We start from the raw sequence: 15,464 nt of genomic DNA on the forward strand, positions 1-15,464 counted from the left end.
AGATTACAGCATTGCAACTGGAATTACTCTATCCCATTTTAAACAAGTATGATGAAAGGAATGTGTTAAAAAGGACAAAGGAGTGATCTTTCTGGAAAAGAAACTATTTTAATAATTAACCTGTTAAGTAATTAAAAATGGGTTATTAGTAAGATGACTTGTGCTTAAAGTATCATTTAAATTATCCGTGTAACACTGAATTTTCCCAAAGATAATTATGTAGATGTAAAAATAAGTAAACTAGTAGTCTGAACTTAATAAATAGAAAATATTTCTTTCTATTGCAGCTCTATGCAGGTGCTATTCTTGAAGTGTGTGGATGAAAATTGGGAAGGTTCCCTCAAGTTCAGGGTAAGTGAAGGTACCACTAAATTTTCTGTCAAATATATATAAAAATTTGATCATTCAGCTGTGACACTATATTTAAATAGTATTTTTTCTTAAAACAAGTTGTGAATTTAATAGGAAAGTGATAAAAACTGAGAGTCCCATAGACTCTAGACTACTGGAACTAAGGCACAATAACTTTCTGTATTGTTACATGAAGCTTGCTGGCCATTTTATAGACTATTCTTAGCTCAAATCCTGATGTAACTGCCTGTTCTCTCAGTGGATAAGCTGACTAGCATGGCTGGAATACAGTAGTGTAAAAGGTAAACCGTGTCAATGTGAACGTGTTTCAGGGTTAAATCTATAAAGAACTTCAATATGGAAATATGTTTATAAAGGGGAGAGGATTTAAATGGCAGCAGCCCTTTCATCTATTTAGTAAGTTCTTAATTTGTTTGATTTAGATATATTTTTGAAGTACCTATCCTAAGCTTTCATCTTTCTGCTATGGACTTTTATCCTGATGGACCTATCTTTTCTAATCAGTCTTCCGAAAACATCTATTATAGGCAGGGCTGATAGCATTGTCCATTAAGTTTGCCCTATATTTCATTTGCTGTTTATAATGTGAAGATGTTATATAACTGTGTCAAACTTGGAGTGACATTTTTCATGCCAAAAAACAGGTCAGCCGTTTTAGAGAATGCGACCTGGCCAAAATAAATTTCGCCCATGTTAAAATTTTTCTTTGAAATGCTCTAGCACCATCCTACTTTGGAGAGGAACTTGAAACTTGCAGATCCTCACTGCACAAGCTTGAAGACTCTTGCAGTTCCTACATGTGACTGTACTGTACTTGTACCATCCCTACACACCAACAGTGCATGCGCCAGACTCTCTCAGGTCCTAGTGCTGACCAAACTGTACATGCACAAACCCCACAGAGTAACTCAGCTCCCGGGTTGCAGAAGCTCACTAGGACTTGCCCTATAAATGCTGCTCCCAGCTGGGATGCCTGGGCATTGGAACTGGGAGCAAGGAGCATTTGAGGTACTAAAAAGGGGTCTAAAGAGCACAGGCAATGTGGAGGAGGAAGATGCCTGGCTTAAATAAAAGCTTGAACAAAAGCCTGACAGGAGGTAGATTATTGGGAAGGGGAGATGGAGACTGGGACAGCGTGGAATGAGGGAGGGAATGTAAGAGGAGACAGATTTCATAAGCAGCGAGAGGCGGGGGACTGGGAGTCTGTGGAGATAGGATGGAGAGGCAGATCAGGTGGGAGGGGAGGTACCAGCTGGGCTAGGAGGCTGGGACAGGTTGGAGGGGATGTGTTTGAAGACTCTGTCCCTACTAGAACACACACCTGCTCCAAAAGCCTAGAATAGAACCCGGTGGTGGAAGTTTCACAGATATTTACTGACAGCAGAGGAATAGTGAAACTACTGGCAAAGTGGGTATCTCATCCCCCTTCTAGTGCTGGTCCACATGTAGGATGTTGCTATCAGTTACTCACTTTACAGTCCCAAATGTTTGAGGCGGATCTAAAGGTTCCAGCCCTGCTAATGACCTCATGTTGGTGTCAATATAATGACATGTTGGAATTGTGTTGTCAATTGACTTTCTTAAAAAGCTAGGAAATTACACACAAACTACATTAAAAGAACATCAAGGTTGCTAAGTCAAGCACTCAGGTTAGGAAATACCAGAACTAACATTGCATTAATGCCTGAGCAGTATTAACTCAGTCCCTTGTATATATGCATTATGATCTAATTGTATGATCAAATCCGAATATTTTCCAAAGGACCCCTGCCTGATTCAGTGCACAAGATGGTCCAGCTCAGGGGATGAATCAGGGTTGTGTGGTGAAAGAGGTAGTAGAACCTCTGCTTTATTTGCAATGTTAGAAAAGTGTGTAGTGACTCAGAAAAGGGGATTGCAGCAAGAGAAAGGAAGATCTTATGGTTAAGGCAGTTGAATGCTGTCATGGACAACTGGATCCTATCCCTGCTTCTGCTGTAGGGTTCCTATATCACTTAATCTAGACTTTTCACAGGTGGTAACTAATTGTGTTCCTCACTTTTTCGGTGTCGGATGTAAGTCCCTAAGATCTAATTTGCACAAGTGCTGATCACTGAAGATGCAACTGATGTTGATAGGAGCTGTTCTTTGAAGTGCTGTGTAAGGCTAAGTATTCTGAAAAATCAGGTTCTTGGTATCTAAAATGGGCAACCAGAATTGGACACTTTTTTGTTCTGCTTCAGCGCCTTCTCATCAGTAAAATGAGAATCTTCCCCCTTGTCCCATTACAGGTGAGCTGCACTTCAGACTGTTTTTAGTCCTTCAGGTGCACCTGTCTGGTGATATGTTTCACTACTTTAACTCCTCTCTGGACAGAACCATGTGATCCTACCAATTTTAGACTGCATCTCTGGGATGCACCCATTTACAAATTGTTATAAATAGACAGGCCTGACAGTATTTGGCACCTGCATGCCCTCTTTTTCCAGGAGTCTGTGGCTGATTAAAGTCCTAGTTTCTTTAAAACAAAGCACTACTTACTCAGTAAGCAAAGCTATACAAACGAAAAGCCTGTCTGCCTGGGTCTTAGCTCCATTCTTTCCTTGCAAGGTTTGGGGAAGTAAGTTCCACTAAGCCCAGACCCCTTGCTCCTGGCCTGGAGGAGACTGTGGCTTACTCTGTCAGACTTCTGTCCAGCTGCTACTGCCTGTTCACCCCCTTTCCTCACTAGGCTGGGTTTTTACTAGCTTAGTGCCCCTTTGATGCTAGCCTTGGGCCAGGGAAAAACTAACCTCCTAGCCTGGTTGGTGCACTTTTCCCAATTAGTAGATTGCTCATTGTTTCCCCTGGTGACCTTCCTTGATATGATTGTGCCTGAATAATGACATGAAGTGCATAGGATTATTAAATACTGGTAACTCCATTCTCCACATATCCCCATTTAACAAGAATGTCGAAGATAAATATAGTATGAGTGCTTCACAAGCTAAGTGATGAGCACCATAGAAAAGCTCCAGATGAAATCATTCTGTCTTCAGAGCAGGGTTTGAATAGTGTGCAATAAATAAGGCATGGAGCCACACACTAAACAATGAGGATAAAAGAAAATCTTAGAAATGAAGGGCTAGAAGGAATCTTGAAGTTATCAAGTCCAGCTGCTCATTAACTGAGCACTATCCATCAAAGCGCATATGCACCAGGGGGCCAAATTAAGCCTGCACAGATATAAAATGACCTTTGTTCTATCAACCTATCTTAAAATAGCAGTGTACATACTGTTCCAAACACTCTTCTTCCTCACTCCACCCTCTAATGAAAAGCCCAGGCTCCTTCTTTTGAGTCTTTATCTTCAGTTAAAACCAACTTCAACATCCTGTTTCTTTAGTCCCCTACAATTTATACCCATTTTGGGAAATAATGGTGAACATACAGGAAGACATTCCATAGAGGAGCTGGAGATAATTATTCTGAAAGAGAGCTAATTAAAGTCAGCTTTCAAAGTGGTAGCCATGTTAGTCTATATTAAAATCAGTTTTTCATTCAGGATCTCTAGAATCTAATTTCCTGGAAGCTGGCTCACATTAGTAATCAAGAATCCTCTCTCTTAATCTTTGTTTTTTCAAAACAAGTTTGTAAGTTTCTTTAATTCTACTAAATTTAGCTTGCTTTTTAAAATGATTGAAGGTATGCCTACATTGCAATCACCGGGTGTGATTGCGCCTTCATGGAGGTATACCAGAGTCAGCTTTAATCTAGCTAGCTCCAGTACTAGAGCAGTGAAGCCATGGCAAAACATGCTTCAGCATGAGCTAGTCATGCAAGTAATCACCCAGGGTTCCAGGTTGGTTTGTACAGCCCACGCAGGAGTATACCCTCTTGTAGCTTCAGTGTTCCGGGTACACAAGCTAGGTAAATTTTCTCTTGGTCATGAACTTCCATATAGTTACGAGATCTAAAGGCATCATAACTGGTGTCTTCAAACCAGTTTTGATACAACCAGCGATCAGCTTGTTCCCCCATACTGTAAAATATTTAGAAGCACAGTGGAGCAATTTACTTAATTTGAATTTATTCTCAGATTCTCAATTATTGGTACCTTAAGTTTTTTACTATACTTGCCCATTTGTTTTGGCAGGAAGTAAAGATGATCATTTTTATCTTGAGATTCCACCTTAAATTTTAACATTTTGGGAACCTTAAATTTATCTAAGGGTTCTATATATTTCCAGTTGTGACTTGACTGTTACAGAAGTGAGGTTGACTGAAGGTCATACTGCTGCTTCTGAAGCTTCAGGAGTGCTGGTATTTTTAGGTTATATTGAACTGTATAACCTGTCATTGCCAATGCTCTCATTACAAATGCTTACTTCAGTTTGATGGCTCCCTCTAGGATTTTTTCTTGCAGAGTGTACACAAGATGGCAGCACTAATTGGTGGATTGTGAATGTATTAGAATTACAAAAATTACTGTGTTTAATTCTGTAGATGACCAAAGTTCTTTATTTTTAAGAAATATAAAGAATATTAAATATAAAACATTAAAATTTTATCACTTGGCTTACAATTAAATCTGATGGCACAGTACCTCTGTCTTAAGAAAAAGGAGTACTTGTGGCACCTTAGACTAACCGATTTATTTGAGCATCCGATGAAGTGAGCTGTAGCTCACGAAAGCTTATGCTCAGATAGATTGGTTAGGCTCTAAGGTGCCACAAGTACTCCTTTTCTTTTTGCGAATACAGACTAACACGGCTGCTACTCTGAAATCTACCTCTCTCTTGTTTTTCTGTTTGGCCAGAGATGATGATCACCATACAGAGATCTAGTTTTAAAGTTTTTGTTTGTGAAATAAAGTTAATCATATGAAAATAAAGTTATACAATAAGGAGAGGAACCATTATTTAACCACTGGTACAAAATAGATTATCTGGTACTAATACATCAAATGGAACTCTTATTAGTACAGTAGTAATTTCAATTGCTGTTTTTAATTTAGGAAAAGGTCAATATTCAAGAAATGTTTTTTAAAATCTGTCGCGCTAGATTAAGCTCAAAATGTAGTCACTGGCTATTAAGCACCTAAGAGTATGAGAGACTCTGAAATACCTTTAGTCCCAGCAAGTTATTCAGTTTGGAAAACTTGTTGCTTTCTGACTAGACCACACTATATTTAAAAAAAAAAACTTCCAGAAACATTTTAAATAAGTGTCTTTGTACATACATCCAGAGTCACCCATTATCTGTCATATAAACAGCTTTAGATATAGAGAAAAATATTTTTCTGCCAATATTTGTTCAGTGGTACTAGCAAAAATGCTGGTGAACATTCCTCAAATTGTTCCGTTATGGACACACGCACACTACTCAATTTGTACTAAGTGAGATTGGACAAAATTCTACTCTAAATATTAAACCTTTTCTGTAAGATCATTTAAATGTATTAATTCACAGTAGAAAGCCAGAAAATGTATTCCCATTTGACTGACTAGTCTAATTATTCTTACATCTGCACACAAACTTTCAAATTAACCAATCGCTGTAGGTAATCAGTTTACCTTAAGGTACAACTTCAGTGGTAGCCCTGTTTTGTTCATGAAGGAGATAAAATTGTGATATTTAATGTATTAACATTGTTTCCATTGTTCTAATAAAGACATTCATTGAATGGTGCTGCTTTCCCAATGCATTCAGTTGATCAGCAGGAGAACAGCCAGCTCACCTCCTTATGAGACTGGTTTTAATCAGGCCATTGGTATACTCCCAGCAAATCTGTTACACAGAAATCTTAACCCAATTCTTAAATACTGGAAATGTCTAATTTTTCACAAAATCCCATTGATTAAGACTTGTATCTTGCAGTTATTTACTAAAATGCCTTCTATTTTCAGTGTGGCCTTTGTTCCAAAAACTGCCCCTAAATACTCACTGCCCTTTATCACAGTCTTCCTTAGCCAGGTTATTCAGATAAAATAAACATCTGCAGTAGGAACAGTCAAAAACAGTGCTCTCCAAATCAGAAATGTAACCGATTAGTCATGCCGAGTGGGAAACTACAAATGCACAACCTGCATCATTTTTGTGATCACATTCCTCATTCCAGATATCTTGAATTGGTTTTTGAAAACTTTAATTCTTTGTAATCTATCAAATTGCTATTGTGAAGTACTTGTTCTTCATAGAAATGTATAGTCCTCAATATGCAATCCACATTAATAAATTACTACTTTTTTCTCCAGAGTTGAGGTCTCACAAGGAAAATGACTGAGCCTGTTAAAGTCTAGATGTGCACTTCATCTTTTGTAATTTAGTCTCTTCATAAAATTATATGGGTCATCATGGAGGTTTTGAAGCAGGACTATGTTATGTTCGCTCCTGCCCCCCAAAATTATATTTTTACAGAAGTGTCCTTGCTGGAGGAAATTAATTCTGCATACTTTCCTATTCAGAATGATTTATACATATTACTAGCCAACACTTTTTTGCCATTTACTCAACAATTCATTGTATCTTACCTTTATAAATGAGGCTCAAATGTCCAAACATAATAGGATGAAGTTTTATTTTTACTCTTCTGTGCAATAGATCACTTCTTGAATGTTCCCTTTGAAAACTAAAGGCTTAAAATGTTCCTTATGTGATAAGTTGAATAAAATCTTGAGTAGTTCGTTAGTCTTGGTAGATCCCTTTACTTCTGCACTGATTTTCTGTCTTTTGTGACCTTGCTGACTAGAAAATTAAGTTCTTGTTTCTCGTAATGTTGTTCATCTGAATGTTTTTATTCTGCTGTCAAACTGACTGCCACTAGTACTAATTTCATGCCCAATTCTGCCCTCCCCCCATGTTAAGTAGTATCGCTGATTTCAGTCCAGTGTTGTGTTTGCACTCATTTTATTTGAAAATAATTCCTATTTCCTGTATTTACCACAATATATACGGTACAGTTGTTGCTAGTAGCCAGTCTGTTAGGTGTACTTGAGGGTATATGGAGTCCTCTTATATATTAGGATACTCTAAATAAATTATTCTTGTACATAGTTTGAAGTTGCACAAATCCTGATGCTACTACTTGAATGAAGCTTAACCTCTCAAGGGAAAGCTGTAGTGAATATATACCACTGTAGTTATTATCTGAGTGATTTAGAAATGTTGCTTTTTCACTATTCCCATGGTAAAACAGTACTGTTGTCTCAATGAAAGCTGTTGCATCACAGATACCAGATTTCCTAGCAGGAAATCCTGTCTTGTAACACTTAAATAGGAATTGTATTTAAGTCAATTTAAGTGCATTAGCAATTTTTAAATTTTTTTTAATTACCTTATACCAACATTGAAAGATCTTCCTCCTTTTTCATGTATGTAAATCCAGAGTTTTCATGATGTTGCTTTCAGAAGATGTCAAGAGATGCTGGGATTAAAACATGTAGAGCTCTGGCACCTCTCCTATAATGGTCAACTGCAGTGGAGACAAGATCCCATAATTTATTTTCCTGTAAAGGGAAAGATTAGCTGTAGATGGTCTCAATTATGGCTTCATGCTCAGACTGAAGAGAGACCCCTGGTATCTTGGAAGAAAATGGGCCAGATGATTTCTAAAGGATAGAACAGAAAGGGGAGGATCTGAATTTGACTGAGTTGGGAGTCCTGGGAAATGCTCAAACCTGCTGCCTCAAAAAAGTCAGACTGAACAGAAGGATTTCTGCCTTTTCGGTAGAAGTTTAGGGTCTCCCTGGCTGCCTGTGTGTGCATGAGAGAGAGAGAGGGGATGACTAGGAGACATCCCTTCCCCTTCCACTCACAAAACTGAATGCACTGTCAACTAGGTTGAAACTATTGTTCTTGCACATTCGCACCTTGTAGTAGCACTAGACTGCCCTCAACAATACAATATAAATCTCCTTAAGATTATCCTCCTTCATACATGAAAACCATGACTGGCATGAGATGTGCTTCCAAGTTTTTGGGGGGAAAAGACGAGATGTATTCAAAGTAAAAATGTGGCTTTTTTCAAGTACAATTAATTCCACAACTGTTATTGCTTACGGATGAGGATTTTAATGCTTGTAGCAGTATAGTTTGGAGCCTGAAGCATGTATTCAAAATCAAAAAGTATATCTGGAAAAATTAAATCTCCCAATATCTATGAGAGACCACATAGGAGAAAATTACCTAGTTTGTGTTCTTTTCGAATAATAGTAATTTTCAGTTGGTTTTCTTTGTTCTTTCCTCCAAACTTCAGCTTTTGTCAGGAGTGACAAGCCCAAACTATTCAGGGGACTGCAAATCAAGGTGAGTAGCATTTTTTTAACCACATTTTAAATTCTGGCTTTTAAGAGGAATTAAACCCACTTGAAACCTGTCCTTTCACACAGTGTTTAGTACTTGCTTATCAAATAAACCTGTATCCTATACAAACTGTTTAAGAATAAGAATCCAGTTCAGGATGGATGCTAGGCACTGTTTTCAGTGTTGGAGCAAATGCTGATAAAAAGCATCAAGGTTTTTTAAACTTAAAACTTTTACAATCTTACTTAAGCCCTAGCAGGAATGACTATATTTTCCTAAATTAAGATTGGATTTTTAAATTAGCATAACCTCCTCCCACCCCAAAAAAACACACACACACACACACACAACTATGCTTAGATTTTCCAATACAATTTGCATGGCCCAAATTAGATAAACTTTGCACTTTAGTGCTTTATGGTATTAAATGTCATTGTTTTTTTGGTTTAATTTTAATTGATTTTTATACCTGCATATAAAAAGTAATTCAATTTGAAATTGGTATTTCTGCAATTAAGGCATTTAATTTAAAGCTGATTTGTGGGGGGAGGGGGGAAGAGGTAGGAATGTGATTTCCAAACAGAAGATAACTAACCTTCTCTTTGTGCAGTATGTGCGTGGTTCTGATCCTGTACTAAAGTTGCTGGATGACAGTGGGAACATTGCTGAAGAACTGAGCATCCTCAAATGGAATACAGATAGTGTAGAAGAATTCCTAAGTGAAAAACTAGAACGCATATAAAATCTTGCTGTCAGTCCTTTCCTCACATTTGATCCTGATTATCTTCTGAGATAAAGTGTGCTACACCCAGCAAATCATTCCAGCTTCTATATTAATTTTAAAAAGATCATATTGTATGGTACTAAATAATTAGAAATTGAAGCTTCAGCACAGCATACATCTGACAAGTTGGCAAGCTGAACAAATAGTTTGTGCTAGTACATATCCGCTCTGTGTTTGTAGCAATGCATTTCATTAATGATAAACTCAGTTAATTATGCAAATTCCTGAGTTTGTTGTAATTTGACCAGTTTTTACAAACTTTTAAAACTAGCTGGCAGTTCTAAATAATTGAGATAATTACCATGCTTTTTGTATGTTGCTTTTCTGTGTACAGGAAGTCATAATCAAATGTGAGATGTACTCTGCCTCCAGAAAGATTAGTCTGCTAGTCCTCTCTCGCATTTTGTATTTCTCAGCTGTCCTTTTTATAGACATGTTATTTACAGTTTATAACAAATGCCTGGTTCTGAAAGTTTTGGGAGTTTGGTTATGATGGAAGAACTCGTGATTTGGAGTGATTGTAGAACATGAAGTAGGTGCACTTTAGTGAAGACTACATAGAAAACCTCTAAGGCATGTGTAAGTCTGATGTTAGGTGTACTTTACACCAAGTGTTTTACTTTACTACTGTAGATCTGAGTTCTTAGAATATAAAGTGTTTTGAGATGGCAATAAATTACTTTCACAAATCTCTTGGATATGCTTTTTATTTATTGAATTTATAAAGCTTGTTTCCTTTTTAAAGCATCTATTTTCCCTTTTTAATCAACTCATTACTGTGAACAGAGAACAGATACCTGTACACACAGTATACTAAGACTGAGACCCAGTGTGAATTGTCAGTTTTGCTAGTTGAGTGAATACATACAATAAAATAAGGATAACTTATGAAACATGGACTTAATTTATATTGAAGCTGAAGTTTAAGTAACAAACAAATCTCTCCTCTTACCTCATCCATCCAAAAACCTTAAAAATCTAAAAATAAGTTATGTCCTCATGCAACCTTAACTACTACTCGACATAATTAAAAGAAAAAACAACTTCCTAGTTTTTTAAATACCACTTTGTATCTCAGTGGATAGCTCAGAGTAAGAGAGAGAGCACTGCACCTACCTGGAAATCAAAAGGAGAAATTGTGCAAAATGCTGTATTAATCTTGTATGGTGGTGGTGGATGGAATAGAAAGTTTGCTATCTGCTAAAATGAAGCATTTTTCAAATCAAGAGGCCTGGATAACTTGCATCCAACAGTCTTAAAGGAACTAGCTGTGAAGCACACTGAACCACTGACATTTATTTTGAACAATTGTGAAAAACTGGGGAAATTGTAAAGGCTTGGATTACTGCCAGCAGTTCAAATATTTGAAAAAGTTAAAAGGGATGACAGGAGGACCTATAGATTGGTTAAGTAATGGAATGGTTAATTCAGGACTCAAAAAATTAAAGGCTAAAATTATACAAATCATCCAATAGAAGCATTCATACTATATGATCACAGTGGTCCCTTCTAGCCTTATAATTAAGACTAAGATTTTGTCACCGGTATCTTTAGTTAAAGCCCTGGAAGCCTGAGCTTTGCCACCTGGGGCTAAAGTCAGAGGTAATGTAAAATCACAGAATCAGTGACCTGCATGACAGAATGTTTGCCTTAATTTTAAGGAAGGCTAAGATTTTGTCAGATATTTTTAGTAAAAGTTAGGGACAGGTCATGGGCAATAACGAAGAATTCATAGAAGCCTGTGACCTGTCTGTGACTTTTCCTAAAAATATCTGACTAAATTGGGATCTACGGGTCCCCACACTACCTGCAGTGGGGCAGCTGTGCTGCAGCTAGGAGCTCTGGGGGCTCCCCCTCAGGTTCAGTGTTGGAGCTCCAGGGTCTCCTGCAGCCCATAGCTGGGAGCTGCAGGGTGCCCCTGCTGCCCACTGCAGTTGGGAGCTCTGGGGGCTGCCAGAGGTGGCAAGAGTACCCCACAGGTCCCAGCACCTGTGGGTGCCAGGGGGACCCTGCAGCTCCCCAGCACCGCAGGCTGAAGTCAGGAAGGTCACTGGAAGTCAGATTTCATTACTGCTGTGACCTCCATGACTAAATCATAGTCGGTTTCATGGAAGGTAGGTCTTGTCAATCAAATCTGTCTTTTTACAAGATTATGGTACTGTTGATTTTTTTCCAAGCATTTAATCTAGTACCACATGACACTGATTAAAAACAAATAAACTTGCATTAGATGAAACTAACAGCACACATTAGATGGACTAAAAGCTGGCTCATATTAACAGATCTCCACCTATAATTGTTAGCAGGGTGACAAATGAGTTGGGTTATTTCTAGGAGTCAGTTCTTGGTCCAAACACTGTTCTGTTGAAAAGTTACTATATAAATGATATGCAAAGTTTGCAGATGAGAAAGATTGGTGGGGTAGCCTATAATGACAGGTCACTGTTAGTAATCTGGAGGTCCTGGTTAAGTGGTTACAATTCAACAAGATGCATTTTAATAGCCAAATGCAAGGTCATATCTCACAACAAAGAATGCAGCCTATACCTCTACATGTCTCTGAAGGACATAAGGCTCTTCACAGGTTAACTGTCAGTGTGAACTTTCAGTGCAATTCTGTGGTAAAAAGGGGTAGAGTAATCCTTGGCTACATAGACAAGGGAATATCAAATAGTAATAGGGAGTTACCTTGCCTCTGTACACAGCATTGATAAGCCTGCTTTTAGAATACTGTGTCCAGTTCTGGTATCCACACTTCAAGAAGTATGTGGAAATACTGGAGAGTTCAGAGGACTACAAAAATGATTCAAAGACTGGAAAACAAGCTTTGACATAAGGTTTAAGGAGCACAACCTATTCAGCTTTAAAGAAGTTTGAAAGGTGACTCAATCACTGCATGTAAGTACATACACATTGAAAAGAAGAGATGGTGGGTAAGGGGGGGTGCTTTTCAGCCTTCCTGATAAAGGCATAAGAAGAACCAGTGGCTAGAAGTTGAAGTTAGACAAATTCAACCTTGACGTTGTAATTTCCTGGCAGTGAGGGAGGGTAATTAAATATTGAAATTGTTCGCCGGAGAAGGTAGTAGATTCACCATTGCATGCAGTCTTTAAGAAAAGCTTAGACCTGTTTCTAAAAGGTACACTTTAATCCAACATCTGAAGGAGTTGGAGACTTCTAGATCTTGGAAGAAGCGTACTACTATTTGAAAGGATTTCCAGGGCTCTTATTGTAGGATCTAAGCACTAACTACAGTAGTTAGAATTTCTCTAGATACCCATAACAAACTCTGCTTCACATCCTCTTATTTGCAGTTTTAAGGAAACTATTTAATAAACATATTAGAATTGTGACAAGCCACAAGAATCATTCATCGCAGAGCAAGTGTTGCTACTGACTTGCCATTCAGATAAGTACATAATTAAACTATATATACAGTTTAGTAGCCTAGTACTGTACCATCAGTGGGACGTACAAGCTGGGCCAAAAGTCACAGATTATGTATGACTGCTGAGAAGTCTGTATTCTCCCTGCACATGGCCTATTTCTGACTCTTCTGTTCAGGCAAGGCAAGCTCAGTGTAGGTCTAGGGAGTTGGGAATGAGCAGGACAGAAGTAGTTTTGTTACTGTGGCACTTCCTTGAGGGTGGGGCCAACCCGGTTCCAGGCCAGTCCCAAGCATAAATTAGAGCATCTGAAAGGCTGCTGTACTCCATAGCGGCTCCTATGATGCTAAAAGGCCCATTTCACTGGCCTGAAATAATCCAAGACTCAGGGGAGCTCAGTACCCAAGGATTTCCCTCATAGTCCTGCAGCTAGCTAAGTAGGATTTAAGGCTGTCTTACACCACTAGAGTGGAACAAAATAGCCCTAATGAAGCAGTAAATCAAGTCTAAAATTTAACATTTTGGTTGCGGCAAGCCATGACTATACCCGGCTTCTTGCGCCTACAATACATGACAACATGGATACAAGCCAGGTCAAAGGGGGACAAGGGCTGAAATAGTTACCCCTACATAGTTTCAAGGGTGGACAACAAGTAGGAACTTAAATCTGGTGGCTGTTTGCACAGTTTGGATGATGTGTGGGAAAAGTTAGACAATTGTGAAGAGACTTGCCTTGTTATGGAGGCTATTTTAGCTGCCTGAGAATATAGGATATTTCTTTCCTCCTATAAAAGGGGGAGGCATGTCTGTAGAGGAGAATTCAGAGACTAAAAACAAAATCGCTTCTCTGTTAACAACCACAGGGACTTAACTCATGGAAGCTCAGTATCTCTTGTAGCTGACCTGCTGCTCTTCAAATCATAGGAAGCCATAAAATGCTTATGGTTTATTCCAATATATTGAAAAAGATCATTTAGTGACTGGTTATTAGACTCACCAACACATTTTTCCTTCAAGAAAAGCTGTGACTAGAAGACAAAAGATAGTTCAGCATATTGCCTTACTACATTATTGATCTGCTATTGATCAGTAGGCTGTCTTCCCTACCAAATGCACTTTTATATTAGAGTTCTGTAGTCTATGTATATTGTCACTAGGGCATTAATTAGATATTGGCAAGTGATGATAATCAAATGTAAAAATAGCATGCTAGAGAATGGACAGAGAACAGGTTTGGCTAATTAGTTATTAAGATCACAGTTACAGAAAGTGGGGTGGAGGCTTAGTAAAACTATGCTTCCATTAGGAACTATGGTGCTAGGCACCTAAATTTAGATACAGGCTTAGATAAAGTATATCTAATTGATGTTGAAATATGTTCCTAAGAGTAAGTGAGGCCTACTAGCCAATGTCCTTTATAAGGCTGATCTACTGTCTGAGGGAAAAGGGGCGGGGGAGGGGAAGAGAACCTATTTAGGTGCTTCTTGATGCATTGAAACCCCTAAAAGTTAAGTGATGCTTAGGTCTATCCCCAACTATTTGAGGTCCTAACTGAAGTGGAGTAAAATGCATCTCTTCTTGCTTCCCACCACACCAACAATTTGAGTATAAAAGGAGTTGAACAGATTTGAAAAGAAGCAGAATTTGTACTGTCATAATCTTCCTGGTATCGTCTTAACACTTGTTATCAGAGTCACATGCATGGCAAGGGGCAACTGAGTCATTGGGTGGTAATTCAGTGGGAGTTGCAGATACTGAGCACCAGACTAGATTAGGCCTGCACAGAACATGTGTTGAACAGTGAAGAGTGATTGATAGAAGAACTTTATCTCACTCTTCTGCCCCAGGCAGGACTGAATGCTACTTCTGATTTCAGAGTGAGCTATAAGAGAAATGGAGGTCAGATCAGCTGAATGGACATGAAGGCCACAGCATCTAGTTATCTACTTGGCCCTGTACAAGACACAAAGATAAACAGTCCCTGCACTAAAAGAAGACTGGCCGAGAAGATGGGACACACTTGGAAAGCCAGAGAATATTTTTATATTTAGTGACAGTATATTTATATGTAGTAGTAACATGAGCATGAACTATGGACACTGAGACAGAGAATTTAGGAGGGGTTTGAATGAGGGGTTTGAATGGCCCGATAGCATAATTAGATAATGGTTACAAAGCTAGGGCACAGGCTAATTTTCTTCATATAGAATCTGTACAAATACTTTCTTTTTTAAGTAATAAAATAGACACGCTCTTGCTATTTTTTAAGTCTCTGTTAAGACTTAGCTTAATTACTATTTGCAGTAATAATATAATTAGTACACAGTCAAGCTCAGATCCTCATTGTACTGGGGAGACAAGTCCCAGTCTAGACTCTAGACTGTCTTTTAGAGACAAGTACTTGTTACTTTTTTCTTCTGATTTATAAAGTTTTCCCTTCCATAGCAAACTACAAAGTTAAAGATCAAACTGCGAGAATAATCCCATTAGCCCAAAAAAAGAAGTTAGCCTCATTTCAATTTAAGTGATTTATAATATAGCTTTGATCAACTCATCATCAGCAGGAAGGAAGTCACTCCCAAGAGTCAAACCCTCAGTGCTGTGCTTTGAGGCATTATCTTGTAACTGTTCTTCTGAAGATTTACATTCATGTAATCTCC

At 38.2% G+C, this 15,464-nt stretch overlaps 1 protein-coding gene across 1 annotated transcript in view; it reads left to right on the top strand.

The window, feature by feature from the left end:
• Positions 1-10,107, top strand: part of SELENOF (selenoprotein F) — a 36,333-nt gene extending 26,226 nt beyond the window's left edge. The window contains exons 3-5 of the mRNA XM_084636312.1: positions 288-351; positions 8,588-8,637; positions 9,245-10,107. Of these exons, the coding sequence (XP_084492438.1) occupies positions 288-351; positions 8,588-8,637; positions 9,245-9,376 (246 nt within the window). The 3' untranslated portion in view covers positions 9,377-10,107. The remainder of the gene's footprint in view (positions 1-287; positions 352-8,587; positions 8,638-9,244) is intronic.
• Positions 10,108-15,464: the final 5,357 nt, after the last annotated feature.

Source organism: Lepidochelys olivacea (assembly GCF_965140295.1).
Source record: "Lepidochelys olivacea isolate rLepOli2 genome assembly, chromosome: 8".
Classification (NCBI taxonomy): Eukaryota; Metazoa; Chordata; order Testudines; family Cheloniidae; genus Lepidochelys; species Lepidochelys olivacea.